At 37.0% G+C, this 20,061-nt stretch overlaps 1 protein-coding gene across 1 annotated transcript in view; it reads right to left on the reverse strand.

The window, feature by feature from the left end:
• Positions 1-1,438: 1,438 nt before the first annotated feature.
• The window catches only part of CSMD1 (CUB and Sushi multiple domains 1), a gene marked incomplete at its 5' end in the record, with an annotated part of 1,188,747 nt that continues 1,170,124 nt past the window's right edge, over positions 1,439-20,061 (reverse strand). Inside the window, 5 exons of the mRNA XM_081942958.1 lie at positions 1,439-6,096; positions 11,872-12,004; positions 12,765-12,852; positions 16,246-16,358; positions 17,984-18,145. Of these exons, the coding sequence (XP_081799084.1) occupies positions 5,937-6,096; positions 11,872-12,004; positions 12,765-12,852; positions 16,246-16,358; positions 17,984-18,145 (656 nt within the window). The 3' untranslated portion in view covers positions 1,439-5,936. The remainder of the gene's footprint in view (positions 6,097-11,871; positions 12,005-12,764; positions 12,853-16,245; positions 16,359-17,983; positions 18,146-20,061) is intronic.

A 20,061-nucleotide genomic window follows, 5' to 3' on the forward strand; every position in this document is an offset into this window, starting at 1 on the left:
AATCCTCATCCTGTGAGATCATTACTCTGATTTCTGTAATATTACCAGTGGGTTAATGAAGCAAACCGTAGATCTCTTAAAAGATCTTCCAACTTGGAGTGCTCTGTAATATGCAAAGCCCACTTTCACTTTAATAAGGTAGAAATAGGAGAATGATAAAATCTTTATATCCACTTATGGGGCTTCCTTCTCATTTGGGAAGGAAAAATATTTAAGACAGACAAGTGGATGATTTAAACTTTCCATGGAACTGGGGACACGATGCAAGGCAAAGAGGGAGGGCTAAGAATCCATCAGATCTTTTACCAAATTTTCTATCCTGGAAGAATAATACCTATTTTAAAACTTTTCAAAATTAGAATCACCCATACTGGATGTTATTCAGGAGGGCAATCTCTCCTTTCTCCAAGAATACATGCTTAAATATCTGGTCTTAAAGGGGCAAAAGTTGAATTATCTAACATTTTTTAGGCTTCCATAGATTGTTTCCTAAGCGACTAGGTGAGGAATAAGATTGATTTTATACTTGCATTGCATATATCCACCATCTTTAAAATATGTTTAATATTGCCATTAATCAAAGAAAATACTTTACAAGTTCTGCATGGATCTCTCACAGGACACATATTTTTTTCATTGCTTTCCCTTCATTTATCCAGCAATGGAGCAATTGTACAGATGTGCAAGAATCTGTGCATACATATCTGTGCTTTGGCCACATGGCTATATTTGGATTGTCCCCAAGGTGCATGTTCTCATAATTACCCACAAAAAGTGAATCCTTATTCAGTATTTCTGTCCTATGCATCACACTGTGACAGACAACTTTTCTTGACTGAGTAATGTGATTCCTACTCTTCTTCTTAAATAAAACCCAGGAAGAGTTATTTTTCAAGTGACGTGTCTTGGAGAAAGGAAAGGCCCAAAGTCATTAGGGAAACTTAGCATTTACCCTTTCTTTCTTATTTAACAAGATGTGGAATTTCTCTAAACAAGAAAAAGTTGCTGACCATCTGTATCCAGGTGCCTCCTGCAAGAAGAACAATAGAAACAGAAGAGCTCTATTGGAAGGAAGGGAGGAAGGGAGGGAGGGAGGGATGGAGGGAGGGAGGGAGGGAGAGAGGAAAATATTGCTTTATATTATAGTCATCTGACAAACCCCCCCCCCAGACACACACACTCTAGTCTCCTGGTTTCATATTAAGATAACTGCCACACCCTAATCCTCATGTGTATTCTTTTGCACAGCTTGCAGTACAAATTGCAAGGAGAAATGAGGATATATATTTTTTTCCTAGAGTAGTAATAGATCCTTTTTTCAAGTTAACTTTGATTACATTTGCCCTACATTTTAAAGTTGATTGGCAGAAATTCTGACAACTGAAAGAAAAGTCGAAGATTTTTTTTTTTAACAACAATAGACTGCCATACAATAATCTGGAAATCTAAAATTAAATATTTAATTAGAACTTTGATTTGCTTTCAAGATAGGTGGCATTGCACAGGCTATATTACAATCTTTATACTTTTTTTTTTGTTTTGCCCAAAAAATTACTGTATATTTTAAACAGGCCACTTTAATATTAATACATGTGTAATAGATTCAGAACTGAAAAAATCAGCTAAAGATGGTGCATTTTACAGTATTGGGAAAATTACAGGATTTTCTTTCTTTGTATTGTAAAAACATTTTTTTTAACAATTTACCTACATTAATCAAAAAGTACAGCATATTTAATAATTTTACAAATGTTTCATAAAAAATATATCTCTGTACAAAAAAGTTCTTTTGCACCTACTTCATGTCACAGCAGCATGGGGTGAAATGGCAGAATGGAATACTGAGGATGAAAATTAGGTTGATGGTCAGAATGCCAGCTTCCCCCTCCCCCTTCTTGAGTGACAACTTTTGTTTAGTTTACAAAATATATTACAGAAGAAAAAAAATTATTGCAGCTAGCCTGGAGAAAGGCAAGATGGGTAATACAAGCAGATTTAAACAGCTTTGAAGCACATTGCCTTTTTAAATTGTTCTTTCTTTTTCGCATGTTCATCTTTGCTTTATCATAATCAATCAGAGACTTCTTGGGGAAGAGTCAACTATAAATGCCTCATAGGGAAAAAAAAATGCATTACTTGCTTTGGCATGAGAATACCACAACGACTGAGGGAACTTGGCTGTGTTTTCAAGTTGCTCTGCAGCTCAAGCCCTACTCAAGTGAATAGACTTTAGGTGGCACTTGAGGATCTGGGCTCTGAAAACAATGGAAGAAATGGAAGATCAAACGTGGTCAGTGCATACAATGTGACCGTAACAAAAACAGATGGAACACAAAAAATTCTTTAGAGATAGGCACAGAGGTAACCCAAAGAAACAAAAAAAAAAAAAAAAAAGCCTTTCTACAAACCTATTTTTATTGGATAGATACACTGTACGTGCAAAACGAGCTGTTTCCTGCAGTTTCACCAGTATCAGTGGGCCTGCAGAAAGTTTAGTATCAACTCAAATGGAATATTTCCAACCAAAATGGTTTTTTCCTGCATCAGGTAAAGTGTTGATGACTCCTAATTGTAGCATAAACAACCTTACTCTTTGTGATATAATTATACTTCTCTGATACACGTGAAGCTTAGTCAAGATCTTAAACAAAGACATTGTAAAAGAGAGGAAAACAAAACAAAACGCAAAACTATAATTCTAATTTCATGATTCATTGGGGTCAGTGAATGCCACTCCATTAACCGGAATGTTCTCCCAATTCATTTCAATAGATGAAGCTCATCCAATGGGCCTTCCTTTGTGCAGCTGACTTCAAAGCAATGAATCAGGCTCCCCATAGAGAGGAGATATTTTGCATTTATCAGCACAGGTAGATCTCTGAATCAGGACACATGCTGATAACGCTATTATAAAAATTTCCCTCTTCTTACATTTTTGCCAGACTTGGTAATAGTTCGAAAAAAAATCAGTTATTTCTCTCAATGCTGTATGTGTATTTTTTTAAAAAAATAACTTTGGTTACTTTTGCCATCAGTATAATTTTAGATAAAGTGACTACAAAGGCAGCAGTGACAGTTTGACTTTCTCCAGTGGACAAGACAAGACAGCAAGGAAGCTACACTTCAAGAAATATAGCTTGACACTGCTGCCCTTCCAAAGGATGCAAACATCTGTTGAAGATTATATAAAATTGTAAATGCACATGGCATATTCATAGGTTATCAGCATCTGAAGCAAAGCAACGTGTCTAGATATCTCCTAGGTTTATAAGAATAAACGTTTAAAAAAAAATCAAGCGGACAGCAAAATATATTGATATTGCTGGTATCTTCCATCAAAACTATATAACATTTTCTATTTTGATCAGATTGCCTTGCAAACTTTTCTTGCCATATAACATAAAGTTATCGTCTTTCTTGTTAACACTGAATTTTTTGGTAATATATTTAGTCATTAAAGTGTTCAACAAGTATTAAAAGCAAAGAAACAAACTTTTGAGAGGGAGGGTGGACAAAATCACAGCCAAGGTCCAAACAGCTACTTTAGGCACCCAGGAATTTGGATTGCCAAGGGTTTTCTTCCACTTAACAACACAAAAAGAGGTCCTTGCGATACGCTTAATTTAGTTTGAAAATCTGTTCCATTTTTCCATTTCAAAAATAATGTAATGTAGCTTAGGGCTGTTACTTTACGCAAGCCCAATGTTCCTGAGGACGTGAGGAGCTAATTGTGCAGCTGTTTAGAACCTGTCTTGTGTACTGACTTGAAGAAACATTGGGGAAGAACAATCCTAAAATCCTTCCTTCCTTCCTTCCTTCCTTCCTTCCTTCCTTCCTTCCTTCCTTCCTTCCTTTCTTTCTTTCTTCTTTCTTTCCTTCCTTCCTTCTTTTCTCTCTCTCTCTCTCTCTCTCTCTCTTTCTTTCTCTTTCCTTCCAAATCAGTGGTAACATATATCATTATTGTCCCACCAAAGCTAAGAGAAATAACAGCAATGAATTATCCTATAATGATATAAATAACAGTGCATAAGCACATGTCTTTAAATCCATCAGGATGAATTAGGTACTTGCACATCATTGCATAACTGTCCAGAGAACTGCATGCAAGCTAAAATTAGATGTAACCAATGAGGTTGACTTAATTGATAAAAGTTGCAGTCAACATTTTGGGCAAGCTGAATCGTAACTGGACTTAAACTATGAGATAGTGACCCTCTATTGCCCAATACAATGCAATGAGGCTCCTATGCCTTGTTCTCACACTAATCTACTAAGCAAGGGAGTAGAGAGTAGCAAGTCTGATTCCATCATACCTATTTGTCTAGGTATCCTTAATCCTGTCCAACAGTGCTATAGATTCCTTATGCCAATGCCATTTGTTGCATCCATACTATAGGTCTGCCACATTGAATCAATTATATTTGTCAAAGGATTACAGATTCAAGAATCTGTCAGTTATTTTTGTTGTAGCCCTGCCCTCTTTTGAGAGAGGGGTGGGGGAAGAGTCTATGCTCATTTTATTTTATTGAGAAATCTCAAACTTGCTCTGTCAAGCTGTATGATTACAAAAGCATTAAGCAGTATTGGTTAAAAATGTAGCAAACAAAACAATCCCACACAGAAACACACACAGACACACACACACATCCGTACAACCCATGGAAATGGGTTTTATGGTTGCTCTGGGAAGTTGCTGTGTTGAATATGACCGAGCTCCGAGTTCTATGCCTCCGAAAGCATTGATGGTACAGCAAAAATTCATGTCAGTGGAGGCGAAGAATAAAAGATGGAAAACGGATGCAAAAAAGGAAGACTGTTTTATGAGCACAAGGCTCACAGGCTTTATGAACTATTTAAAATAAATTACTATTCACATTTTGTACATGGCAAGCAGCAGAAGCTGCCTGGCCCCCCTGCTGTTATACAGTATGACACTGACATTAATGAATCACATCAAAGAAGAAACAATACTGGGATTAATGTTTGGTAGATATGGGACCCCTCTCCTCATAATCCATTTAATTATTCTTATTCCTAGCTCTGGTGTTTATTTTTTTAAAAAATCCAACCGGAATATAGTCTCCGTCTGTTCATGAATTATCCTAGCAGGATTAAGTAAATGGATTGTCGTACAACATACATATTAGGAAAAAAATATGTCATGGAATGATTTACTGGATTTTTTTTTTATAAAAAAAGGCCAAATGCTTATATACAATGTGTGTATAAACCCTGTATATTTGTTTGTTTGTTTTTTAACCAGTATCTTACTCATTCATACCACACTAGTGCAAAAAATTGTGCATTAACATTTTGCAATACAACAGCTGACTGGGAAGTTTGTAGATTGCCTTCTACATGAACATCTGAGATATACTGTACGGCCGTATTGTGAGCAAGGTCTCAATGGTAAAGCATTTCGGAGATGTGTGCAGGCCCCGAGGAAGTTTGTCATCTTCTCCTTTTGTTGTCTCCTTGGATTGGTTTTGTTTAAATCTCCTTCAGAGTGTTCTTATTCCTGGGGATAATTTATGGTGCTATTGTTTGTTATAGGTCCCAAGGGAGTGATCCGAGTGCCCAGAAGATTGCATTGAAAGGCATCCAGCCACATACAAATGTGAAAGTCTGAGGCATTTAAATATGACAGATGGATATGACTTGGCAGTCTTCCTTGAATGTGTGCCTTAATTTGGAGCAAATACAGCCAGGTATTTCAAATCCACCTTTGAGACAAAGACGTCGCCTTCGTCTTGATTCCCCAGAAGACCGAGGTTCCAGCAAAAAAAAAAAAAGCCTTGCTGCATCTATGCCAGGAGATGTTAAAGATTGCAGCAGTGAAGTCAAGTGGAGAAGGGAAACTGGTATATGGCACCAAAGGAATTACTGCTTGTCCATCAGAGGTATGGCTATGAATCAGTCAAATTGGGCACTGAAGGCTATACCACTGTACAAACTGTGTTCAGAGTTGTGTCAAACCTCACAGCTTTTGCCTCTGTGGGTTTTAAGTTTGTATCATACATAGGATTTTCAAATGACGCCTGTCCATTGCTGTTTTCATGTCCAGCATAACCATTGTACTGTACTTTTGGTCTTGTTCTGCAAGTGTAAAAAAGAAAAGAAAAAAAAAGGAGAGAGAGAGAAAAAAATCTGAGATTCAACTGCTGGAAATGTGGCAGAAATAAGATAATTTGAATACTCCTGTTACTTTTTGCTATTTCAAGGCACGATATTCAGGGAGTTGAATTGGAATTGGCTTAGTAAGCATGGAGCAGAATGGTAAAATAAACCCTAACCCAGTATTTCTCATATATCAAAACAAGTACTAACATGGCTTTCCAGATTATTGTGGGATTCAAGAAATTAATCTAAATTCTTATCTGACTAGTAACATCTTTTCTAAGAAGTCAAAGAATAGGCTGGGTCCTAAAACCTGGAGAAAACAACCTTGTCCAATCTTTCCATCTGAAATGAAAAGTCACAATACACATTTTCTAAAATTACAGCTGCAATTTGGGCCATGATGGTGAACCTATGGCACATGTGCCACAGGTGGTACACAGAGCCCTCTCTGCTGGCACGCAAGCCATTGCCCCAGCTCAGCTCCACTGAGCATGCATGTGTGCCTCCTGTTGGCCACCTGATTGTTGGGTCTCTGCCACGCATGTGTGAGGAGCATGCGGAAGATGCACGCACATGGGTGGGGGGTCATGTGTGGGGGCAAGGGTAGCGCAGAGTGGTGTGGCACACCCCCTCTCCACGGCCTGCTTTTGGTCCCAGGAGGCTGCAGTAAGGCCTGCTAGACCAAAAATGGGGCATGGGGTGTGTGTGGTGTGCCCCCCCCCCCGTGGGGTGTTTTTGCTTCCAGGAGGCTGCAGGGAAGCCTACTAGGCACAAAACGCGACGTGGGGGGTCGCACATGCATGCGTGGGGGGAAGGGGCAGTGCAGAGGAAGCATGTGCATTGCATTATGGGTGCCGGCACATGCTGTCACACACGCACATGCTTTTGGCACGCAATAACAAAAAGGTTAGCCATCACTGCCCTAGGGTTTCATTTGAGGAATGCTTTCCTCACTCAGCATAAACTTTCAGCAACTTTTTTTGGCACAAGCTAATAGTCTTTTACCATATTCTACAACTTAGAATATGGTAATGGTTTTATTTAGGAGGATAGCATAAAAACATTCTAAGGTAATTTTTGTTTTATTCACATCACTAAACTGAGTGGATTTCCCTACTGCTTGATATGGGTTGGTGAGAGTGCAAAATAGTAACAAGAATAAATGTCAAATTCTTCAGCATTTCCCATGTGAAAAAGAATTGAATTAGGGCATGTCTCTTGAAAATATGGTGACCAACATGACAAATTTGGAAATATGTTTCTTCCAGTTAGAGAAAGAAAGAAGAGCTACAAAGACTGATAGGGAAAGCATAATATCATTGCCATTCATAACATTCTCAATTACTACGTTAAGAAAAAAAACCCTTCATCTTAATACAGCTAGCTATTTCGCATACTAAATTGTAGGATGAAAATATTCTCATTTCTCTGCGAGATTAATTATTTAGACTAATTGAGAGATGTACTCATAGATGCTGCCTAAAATAGAGTTTAACAGATGGGAATTGCTTTCCGGTAGGTTTTGATTGTTTTCATTCCAGTCCTTAAGACTAAAAGCCTACTAAATCACAAGAAATATCTTCAAGGCTGTTTCCCATTTTTGTAATTGTGAAAATAGATTTCAGCAGGTAAAATGCTACATCATTTTTAAAAAAATTCAGGGGGATTTACAGTAATTCTTTTCATAAGCCAATGCTAATGATGGACATAATAGTTTGCACTGTCACTTGTAATGCTAGCAACAGATTTGGGCAAATAGGCTTCAATCAGTGGCTGGCCACCAATGATAATGCAGTAGATGTAAATCAGCATCTGTCTTGGCTTGAGCACTGCATATAAAAAGGCATATATTTGGCAAAACCATGTACACATAGACGTACGTTTGGAAAAGCTGCACACATATTAGAGCAGCGCACATCATTTGAAGGGGCACTTCTGTAAGTATGCTGGCATGAACCCAATGCCTCTACTCAAAGACTAGAAGCAACTACAACCTTCATAATGGTTAGCACACAGCTTCTTTAAAGATTTTTCCAGGTCACCTCTTCAGACCAGCTTTGTTGCCTTGAAGGGCAAATGTATTATCAACCCATGCTAGACCACCGGGGAAGTACTTGAAAAGAGCTAAATGAAGACTTCTTGGAGAAATCCCTGTCTTATCATCACTAATAAATATATAACTATGGGGTTGTGCAAAGGCACATATTAATAAAAGTTACATACAACAACAATTTATTTGGTTGCGGTGTGCTTTTGAATAATGGGAGTGGGGGAAGAATCGTTCAGCATGATTAGCAAGCAAGGGTAGGCATCCTTTCTGAGGTTTATATTTACAATTTGGATCATACGCTGTGGGCTAAGCCACTCCCAAACTACCCACCAGCTGGTTGTTGGGGTTTGATTGTGGCTGTCTTCAATGTCTGGTAGAATTCGTGTATTTACTTTTGTGTGTGTGTGAATACTTATAAACAAAGCACTGAATTGCAGGCAATCCTACTTCAATTGATTAGCTAGAAGGAACTTTGGAGGTCTTCTAGTCCAATCCCCTGCTCAAGCAGGAGATCCTATACCACCATTTCAGACCTTATACCATTTCAGCCTCTTCTTAAAAACTTCCAGTGGTGGAGCTCGCACAACTACGGAAGGCAAGCTGTTTCCCTGGTTAATTGTCCTCACTCTTAGGAAGTTTCTCCTTAATTCCAGGTTGTTTCTCTCCTTGATTAGTTTCCATCGTTTCTTATCTTGCCTTCTGGTGCTTTGGACCCCCTTTTCTTTGTGGCACCCCCCCCCAAATACTGCATTATGCAGTTTATACTGCATATAAATAAATGCAAATACAAATAAATACAAATATGGATTTTATGCGTATAAAATGCATATAAAGACTAAGTGGGTGACTAAGTGACTACGTTTTTTTCTCTAGCTTCCATTGGGAAGCTAATTAACAATTTGGAAAATAGCAAGCTCCCTGTTTTGTAATAAAATAACAACAACAACAACAACAATAACAACAATAACAACAATGATGATGATGCATTTTAATGAATAAAATTATTATATATTTTATTCATTAAACATGAAACTCAGCCAACTGAACATTCAAAAATGCATTACAAATACCAGTGATTGGTGCTAATAGTTGATAAGGTTTGCTGCCGGCATCCCAGGTATCAACCAAGTACCTTCTTAAAATATAAGATGTTCCAAGTAGCACAGTTTTTTGAAGTTCCGCTGGTGTTATTGCAGGAAGCTGCAATTTGTTGATGTATCTTGTAAAATTCTTGGACATGGTGCCAAGTGCCCCGGTGACAATGGGTATCACTGTTACATGTTTCATCCATAGCCGTGTAGTTTCGATGGCCGGGTCACGATATTTCATTATTTTTTCTAGTTCTTTTTCTTCGACTCTGGCATCTCCAGGAACAGCGATATCAATGAACTGTACACTTCGGCCCTCTACAATTGTGATATCTGGCGTGTTGTGCTCCAAATGACAATCCGTTTGTATTCGAAAGTCCCACAAGATCTTCACCTTCTCATTTTCGAAGACATGACCGAGTTGCTAAATTAATCCACTGGTCATTATGTAAAAAATATGATTTACCTGTATCCAGAAGTCATGGGAACATAAAGTGGAAAAAGTTATCAAAAATGAGAAGGTGAAGATCTTGTGGGACTTTCAAATACAAACGGATGGTCATTTGGAGCACAACATGCCAGATATCACGGTTGTAGAGGGCCAAATTATACAGTTTATTGATATCACTGTTCCTGGAGATGCCAGAGTCGAAGAAAAAGAACTAGAAAAAATAATGAAATATCGTGACCCGGCCATCGAAACTACACGGCTATGGATGAAGCATGTAACAGTGATACCCATTGTCATCGGGGCACTTGGCACCACGTCCAAGAATTTTACAAGATACATCAACAAATTGCAGCTTCCTGCAATAACACCAGCAGAACTTCAAAAAACTGTGCTACTTGGAACATCTTATATTTTAAGAAGGTACTTGGTTGATACCTGGGATGCCGGCAGCAAACCTTATCAACTATTAGCACCAATCACTGGTATTTGTAATGCATTTTTGAATGTTCAGTTGGCTGAGTTTCATGTTTAATGAATAAAATATATAATAATTTTATTCATTAAAATGCATCATCATTATTGTTGTTATTGTTGTTATTGTTGTTGTTATTGTTATTATTGTTGTTATTGTTGTTATTGTTGTTATTGTTGTTATTGTTGTTATTGTTATTTTATTACAAAACAGGGAGCTTGCTATTTTCCAAATTGTTAATTAGCTTCCCAATGGAAGCTAGAGGAAAAAACGTAGTCACTTAGTCACCCACTTAGTCTTTATATGCATTTTATACGCATAAAATCCATATTTGTATTTATTTGTATTTGCATTTATTTATATGCAGTATAAACTGCATAATGCAGTATTGGGGGGGGGGTGCCACAAAGAAAAGGGGGTCCAAAGCACCAGAAGACAAGATAAGAAACGATGGAAACTAATCAAGAAGAGAGACATTCATTGGACGAACTCTATTGAGATTCAGCCAGGACATGGTTCTCAGATTGCTCTGATCTTTGGTGGATGACATCTTCAAAGGAATCGGATGACAGAAATTTCCCTTAGTAAGATACATAGTTGACACCTTTTTACAATAAATTCTGTTGTATTTCCCAGTGTATCCATAACGGGATTCTTGGAGAGCACAAGTTCCATTTTGTTCAGTAATCCATTCATAGCCACATTAATCTTATGAGAAAGAATACAGAATATTGGAGTGAATTTCCATCAGTATGCAGATGACAGCCTTATCAATTCCCTTTGCTAACTACTATAATGAAGAAATTGTTTGTCTTGGCCAACACCCAAAATTGATAACAAAGATGAACAACCTGCAATTAAAACCAGACCCAGGAGGATACTGTGAGTAGAAAATTGGCCTATAGAATTAGAGTTAAGCCTTTTTTGAATGGAGCTACATTGTCTGTGAAAGATCCATTCTCTAAATTGGATCTTCAAGTTATTTCTGAAGTGAGAAGGATGAGTTTGCACAATTCTACGCAACCTCAGTTATTTCTGAAATATTATTTTCCTTTAGATTATCCTAGAAGGATAGCTGAAAATCTGAATTGGTGTAAACACTCTGCTAACTAATACTTGAAACTGAGAGGTCATGTCACCCATGTTGAAAGGGGAAGTGGTGGCGCAGTGTCTTAATGATCCTGGAACTGCCAGAAATGGTCTGCCCTCAGGCAGTTCGAGCCCAGCTCCATGAGATAGAGTGAGCTTCCATAGTTCAATGCCTAGGTCCTGCCCATCCAGCAATATTGCAAAGCATGTAATATTGCAAGTAGATATTTGCAATACTTGATGGAAAAAAAATCAAGCTGCATCTGTGTGTGTGAAAAGAGCAGAAGCCGGTGTTGATCCTGGCTCGATGCGAGGCAATGCAACACAAGGTGAGGCAAGGTGAGACCAGCAGAAGAGCCAACACCCAAGCACAGCTAGTCAGCTGTTGTAAGCTCGTTCATTCCCTGCATGGATACCCCCCAAGCACCAAACAGAATGAACTAGCAATTTAGGCTGTCAGGATTTCATTGCACCTAGCACATAGATTTCTCTGACATTGTATGCCATATGATAAATAAATAAATAACTCATGTTGAAAGAATAATGCTGATTAATGATTTTCACATTTAACATTAAATGGATCATAAGGTGTTTACTATACCTGTGTTTGTAGAGGTAAAATGCAAACCCTGATAATATTAGAGCAAAGAAGGGTACTAGGATGGCAGCTGCCACAGAACTGCTATTTGTACCATAGCTGTGATTGGAGTGATCGGCATCCACATTTAAAGGACCTGAAAGTTAAATAAAGGCTCATGTCAACCCTGTATTTTCAAGAAGGTGTGTGCGTGTGTGTATAAAACTGACAGAGGGAAATCTGAGAATCAGAGTTTCTTTGCCCAGGTGTCCAAGAGGGGAACATCCTTTGAACTCTGTCCCCTACAATAATTCTATTTTCACTATCCAAGGATCAAAGAGAAAGATTCAAAATAATTTGGTATGGCCTATTAGAAATGCAAGAGATATATCAAATCCTTGGTAGATTTGAAACTGAGACTTATTTTCTTTTCATTTCAAAGACATGCAAAATTCAAAAGAACCTAAGTGATTTAAATGGCACAGAATGCTCTCCATCATCAAACAGAAACTTTAATAATTTGTAAAAGTATTTTAGGCTGCAATCAATGTAAGTAAGTCCCAGTGAACATAATTGGGGCTTACTTTTCAATAAACATGCATAGGATTGCATTGCTGAAGCACTAGGATAAAATCATCATCATACATTATCTATGCTCATAAATATTTATACTGAGAGATTTTATATAAGCAATCTGCAGTTAGGTTGCAGTGGCATCAAAAATGAAATAGCTGCATCAAAAATATTGAAATAGATACATAACGTCACATTTTATCTAATATAGGTGAATTACAAATTTGATAAGAATTCAGCAAACAAATATTATTTGTTCTAATTGCTCACTCACGGAATGAAATAACATAATTTAATGGGAGTGACATACAATGCACTATGGAGTGTTCAAAAGTCATTCTTACTTTCTCTTTGGAACCTAAATTTTCCAAAATCTTTTCCATGTATATCACCTTGATAGGTAAAGACACCTCTTTCAAGTCCAGATGATACCTGAAACAGAAAGGATCTGTCTCAAACCAATTTGTTGACTGAATAAACTAATCCACAATTCACAATGTTATTAATTTATCCATATTTCATATTATTCATTTACTTATCTATTCATTCAATTTCTATAGCTGCCCAACTCAACCATGCGACTCAAGATGACTGGTAAATATAAAAATATTCAAATATTTTAAACAATCAGACTTTATGAATAATTGAAATGAAAGCATTATTGAAGCCATATACCTTTATGTGTGCATTAACTAAGCTTGTATGTGAGATACCTACACATACACGCGCACACAAACACTCACACACAGATGATTTGAACAGTAGGTATGAGACAGAGGGTAAAGTACCTCTTCTGAAGCAGATGTTAGAAATTTACAAAGCTTGCATATGCTTATGTTACATGTATTATTCAGTAATATTTGATGGCTATATTTAATAACTTCCTCTAGCCCTTTCAGTGAAGGAAGAGAGATATAGAGGAAAACAGGTAGGCACAGTGAAGTAGACTCCCCCCCCCTTTTTTTTTTCTCTTTTCTTGACTGTGAGAACAATTAACCAGTGGAACAGCTGTCCTCCAGAAGTTGTGCCTGCTCCAACACTGGAGGTTTTAAAGAAGAGATGGGACAACTATTTGTCTAAAATGGTATAGGGTCTCCTGCTTGAGCAGGGGGTTGGAATAAAGGACCTCCAAGCTCTCTTCCAACTCTGTTATTCTGTTATTCTTTCACAAACATTTGCATGTTGTGTGAAAGTCTCTTTCTTTTGTTTTCCTTACTCTTCAAGTTTATGCATCCCTGACAGAAACACTTGAACATTTGAAATCTATTCAGGTAGTCCTTGCCAAATGACTACAACTGGGACCAAGATTGCTAGTGAAAAGTCACATAACTGTGCCAGACAAATGATATCACTTCTGCTCTCGTTGTTAAATGAGACATCATGGGACCAGAACTTCTACTTCTAGGTTTTTCCACTCATTCTGCTTGTTGGAAACTGTTTATGAAGCTCCCAAATGGCAATCATGTGATTATGGGACACTATGATGGCCATAAAGGCAAGGATTGGTTGCAAAACTGGGTTTTTTTCAACCCTTGCAGCTTTGAATGGTCGCTAAACAAGGCAGTGATTAAGCGAGTACTACATGTAGAGTATAAGTCCCATTCTGGGGGATTCCAATTTTTAATAAGGAGGAGCAATTGATACAGGATTGCTAATATCTTCCAAGTGCAACCAATATAATTTCATAATTTTATTGATAACAATTTTCAATTAAATATGTAATATAATTAACAAATATTAGATATTTACAACTATGGCAGTTCAAATCTCACCAGGTTCAAGGTTGACTCAGCCTTCTATCCTTCCAGGGTTGTTAAAATGAGGAGCCAGATTGTTGGGGACAAAATGCTGACTTTGCAAACCTTTACAATTTAGAGAGTGCTGTAAAAGCACTATGAAGCGGTATATGCCGTATATTTCAGAGTATAAAATACACTTTTTCCACACTAAAAAAGGGTGAAAATTTGGCCATGACTTATACATTGAATGTAGCCCTGCCCACCCGCCGGCCCCCATCTTTTGGCCTTTGCCTCCCAGCAATTTATCTCATTGCAGCAAACAGCGTGTTTCAGTTTCAGCACAGCTTGATTAGCACAAGCAGCTGATTGATGGTTGGAGTGGCTTCCCAACCATCAGCTGTTTCAGGCTGTAGGGATTGCCATTGCATATTGCTGCCTCCGCATGCCCCATTTCTGGCCTCCATGTGCCCCATTTTCCACCCATTCCAATCCCTGCCACCCAGGTGGAAAATAGGGAGCACAGAGGCCAAAAATGTGGAGCATGTGGAGGCTAAAAACAGGCCATGCAGAGGCAGCAACAGGCTATGGCAATCCCTGCAGCCTGAAACAGTTGATTATCAGTAGGTGGATCCAACCGACAATCAGCTGCTTGTGCTAATCATGCTGTGCTGAAATTGAAACTGAAAATTGTTGTTTGCTGCAAGGAGGCAAATTGTTGGGAGGCAGAGGCAGATATGTTTTTCCTTGTGCTTATCAGGCTAAACTAAAACTGAAACTGTAACTGGCTGTTTGTTGTTTGCTGCAAGGAGGCAAATTGCTGGGAGGCAGAGGCAGATATTTTTTTCTTGTGCTAATCAGGCTAAACTGAAACTGAAACAGGCTGTTTACTGCTTGCTGCAAGGAGGCAACTTGCTGGGAGGAAGAGGCAGAGGTAGATTTTTTTGTCTTGTTTTCCTCTCCAAAAGCTAGGTACGTCTTATACTCTGGAAAAAAAGTCTAAGTGCTATTGCTATGTCTACTTGAAGCATTATAGCAGCTGCATCCTCTGGTAGACATCTCAAGGTTGCTCCCAAAGCCAGCTTGCTTTTCTGATTGTTTCTTCCAGAAAAAGACTTTGCCAGTGTAGGCACACAAATGTGCAGATCATTAAATAAAAACTTTGAAGCAGCTACCCCAAGCCTTCCAGAGGACTTGGTTGCTTTTACACATTGAGAAAGGATGTTTCACTTGCATCAATGCATTTTCTGCAGACCTACCTTTAAATGATTTGCCCATATATATCTTTTGAAGGGCTAGCGGGAGGATCTCACATATAGGTAGTTCTCTACTTACAACCATTTATTTAGTGACCCTTAAAGTGACTCCTTCCAAGTGACTTGGAACCATTTTGCACACAAACTTTGTAGCATCCCCATGGTCACATGTTCAAAATGTAAACACTTGGCAATTACCACGTATTTATGACATTTGCAGAGTGTCGGGGATATGTGACTTTCTGACAAGCAAGGTCAACGGGGAAGCCAGATTCACTTACCATATTTCTCGGAGCATAAGATGCACCTTTTCCCCCAAAAAAAGAAGGAGGGCAAAAATGAGCAAAAACTCTGGGCTGTTTTTTCTCATTTTTGGCCCCCTCCAGCTCCCAGGAGCACTCTACAAGCCCTCCCAAAGCTCTGCATGCCCCCCCTTTTGTGCAAAAAACGAGGTGTGCAGAGGATTTGGAAGGCCTGCAGAGTGCAAAAACGTTTTTGGAAAACTTACCCCTTTAAAGTCATGGTGCGTCTTATACTCTGTTGCATCTTATAGTCCAAAAAATACGGTAACAAACTTGCTATTAACTTAAAACTTGCAGTGATTCACTTAGTAACGGTGGCAAGAAATGTCATAAAATGGGTCAAAACTCAATTAACACCTGCCTTGCTTAGCAATAGAAATGTTGGGCTCATTGTGGTGTACATCAAGGACTACCGGTATAATATATATGCATTCATATAAGATCCCACTCAAAAAAGAAAATTATATGGTATAAAATAAAATGTAATAAAATACAGTTAACATTTTTTTCCAGAGATGTGTATTTACTTACATAGCCATCCAATGCCCACTTGTCGTTTTCAAGCTTGTTTACAAAACCTTCTTTAGGATTTTTAAAATGATAGACTTTCAGAAGCAAATGAGCTTCTTCTTTCTTGTAAGTGCCTATAAAGGATTATTTGAAAGCAAGTTTATACAACCATATGTGTTCAGGAAATCTGTATGTGAAAATAAGTTTAATTACCCTTTCAACTTCATTTACATAAAACGAGGACTAATTAGTGGTTGCTATGCAAACATGTAAAAAGGCAAATAAAATCCCTACTTCGTTACAGTAAAGCTTCTAAACTAGACCATATGTTACCTGAATGTCATGGCAATATTTTTATAACCTACCCTAGTAAAAATGTAGCAATGATGAAATCAGGAGGACATATGACACTATTTTACTTAATGATTAGCCTATCAAATATAATTCTGGCCTTTCAAATATTACAAAGTCCAAATGCAAGTCCTAATTTGCCCAAATTAAGTATGAACTGGACTTGTGAGTCTGTATTTCGGCACGTTCGTAACCATCCTTCCATAGAATGTTTTTCCTTTATTTCTAGCACTTCAGTAAAATACATATTCCTTTTAAAGGGGAAAATTCAGTACTTTCAAGCTGAATATTGATTTACAAAAAGTACGCAGAATTTTAAAGTTTAAATATACATTTAGAAACCTAGCTGTCATTCTAAATTTATGCTATTGAAAAGACAAGCTATTTTTTTAAAAAAAATAATAAAAGTAGTTGCATATTAACCTATAATTATTAATGGCCTACCGATGCTGAAACATTTTAAATATGACATATTTCACAGAAATGATTAGATTATCAGTAAAAAAAAGTCCATGTTTTACTATTCTCATTAAAAGGGAATGATTCAAGGTTAAAATGGGCTGCAAAATACCAATAGAAAATTATGACTATGTATACCCAAACCAAAATTCAAATGGAAATTGCAGATACTGAAAGTCATAATAAAGCTGAACTAGAGACTTTAGTTCTATCTAAAAAACTAACTTAGTTTGTTAGGAAATCATAAAGTCCAAACTATAGCAATACAGTTGTTAAAATTTAGTTTTCATTTGCTTTGTTTTATTTTCATCAAGCATCTGGTGATTTTGCCAACTTAATGGACATATTTTTCAACATATGTTTTCCAGATTGTTACTTTGTGTGTTTTATGTTAAAGAAGCTTTTTGTAAAAAGGAAAATATGACAATTGTCAGAGCACTCTCTCTCTCTCTCTCTCTCTCTCTCTCTCTCTCTCTCTCCCTCCCTACCTACCTACCTACCTACCTACCTACCTACCTACCTACCTACCTGAAATAATACTGTACTTATGGTTAGGATTTGAAATAGCATATACAGGTAGTCCACACTTGACAACTATTTATTTAGTAACACTTTGAAGTTACAATAATTCTAAAAACATGACTCATCCTCACACTTACAACTGTTGTAGTAAATTCAGTGGAGAATATGCTAGGAGATTGCAAGTCATGGTCATATGAAGTTTAAACTGTGTGTTTCTTTTAACGACTGCACGAAAGACTGCTAGAACTGGCATCACTAAGTGGGATGATTACATGATATTTTGCTTAAGAACTGCTTTGCTTAGAGATGGAGTTTCAATTAGGGTTGTTAAATAAGGACTACTGTATATCCATGAAATATCCATGACCCTTTAATCAGCATACCATTTGGATAGCTTGGATGACAGATGTCCGGTTTTTAATCTCACCTGATAATTTAAGTTGCATGCTGGATGCATCAATGAAAGTAGCATTCACCTTACTGCTTGTAGCATTGAACCAGTCAACTGTAAGAGTTGCAACTTGTCTTTTCCCTAGATGCTCATAAAACCCCTTCCACAGTGAATTTATAAAAAATACATCGGAGGGAACTGAAGAAGGGAGACAAAAGGAAATCACCTTGATCTACAAACAGATGCCTTTTTAAAAATTCAACAAGTTATTCAGTACATTATTATAGCTGGCACGCACAGGAGGTTCCATAATTGGTAATACTTGTCAATCTGAAATATTAATGTATCAATGATAACACTTCTGGTAAGCCTTGATGTATAGAAGTTTAGGTTTTTTTTCTGTTGTACCATGAATAATTTCATATAAAAATAAACTAATTTCATCCATTGATTCCAAGTCCCTTCAGTTTCTTAATTTAAAACTCTGTTTTTCTCATTTTCACAGTATCCCCTGCCCCAAAATGTGCACACACACAAACACATTTTCATATGCATTTGTTCCCTTGTATTCCTTTGAATACATAATTTTGCCCAATATACATATTTCTTTCCCCAAAAAATGTCTTCATAATGAATAGCTAGGTAGGGAAATTCCAAATTAACTAAATTTGTTTAAAAATAAATTTCAAGAAACCACTCTCTCTTCCTCTATTTCAATTCTTTTCCAGCTCTCCAAAAAAATATGAGAAAATAGCTTTAATTTTTTTCCCTTAAAAAAGAACAGTGACATTGGTCGTTGTAATGAAATGTTTTCGAAATAATGTATTGGAGCAATATTACATTTTTAGTTAAGAAAAGCATTCTTAAAAAAAATAGATCAAGGCAGTTTGGATGCACTCTTGACAACTGGTAGAACATGGTTAAATCCCATTTATTTCATTGAGAATCCTACATGAAAAATTGGATATTAGTGTGCAGTTTAAAATTTCAGTGAAGAATTAATGTGATGTCTAAATCTTATGCCTACAATAAGGCAGTGTCCTCCGTATTGGTTACTCTTGATAATTGGTATCAGTTATATTGTGCAAATTAATTACTATTTAATCTCAGATTTTAGTTTTGCTGGTAAGTGAGAGAGACAGGAAGCACATTTTGTTTAAAGAATAAAAAAGACATATTGCACATTCAACACTGAAGACACACTGAAAGCATTGTAAGGTTATAACACCACTGAAAAGAATGCGCAGATAGACGAATAATTATGAACACTAGTCTTGTGACATTAATTTTTCATTTTGTAGCATTATAGGCTAATTAGCCCTCAGGCTGAACCATCTAGGTGAGAATTATATAAACATACTTGAGCAAGTTAAATTTTTGTTCTGTCTTGGCATCGATATAGCTTTCACTGGTACCTGAGCAAACTACAGTACAGAGAAAACTTCATTGGTCAATGAAAGTAGGTGCTGTTAGTGTTGTTATTTTGTTTTGTGAGGGCTCACAGAGGGTACAAAGCTTACTCTACACTAAGAACTGTATAATAAATAAGCAATAAAGTCTCTGAAACCTCTCAAAATTTTAGCATTTTCATATAAAATCTTTTTAGTAGGGCATCATTCAAATCACAAGCTCTTAGGCATATTTTTTAAAATATTTAATTTCTATTTAATTTTGTGCAATTTTGTGTGGATGCCATCTATGCATACACCACAACACTTACAAGCACCATGAGTCAAGGAAGGAAGATCTATTGTTAGTAATCCTTTGGAATAAGAACATATTTAAGATTAGTGTTTTGTTTTCTCATGTGACAGCTTTTAATTTGTGATCAGAATTCAAGAACTTCTGAAAATATGCTTTTGTTTAAGGAAAGTTAGGAAGAAGAGAATCCCAAAGACAACTGTGTTTCAAGAGGAAGGCCTATTTAGAGACTCAATGGTCAAATATAGAATTTAAATTTATTATATTTCAATTTCAGACCCCAAATTTTAGTAGAAACTTTCCATTTTCAAATCATGTCCTGGCTGATTTGCACATTACTGTCATGTGGTATTTTTCTCTGTGAATTCTATGAATCCTACTCTGAGGCCAGGGTTATGAATTTAAAAGTTAAG

Source organism: Natrix helvetica (genome assembly GCF_964273705.1).
Source record: "Natrix helvetica genome assembly, chromosome: 2".
Lineage (NCBI taxonomy): Eukaryota > Metazoa > Chordata > Lepidosauria > Squamata > Natricidae > Natrix > Natrix helvetica.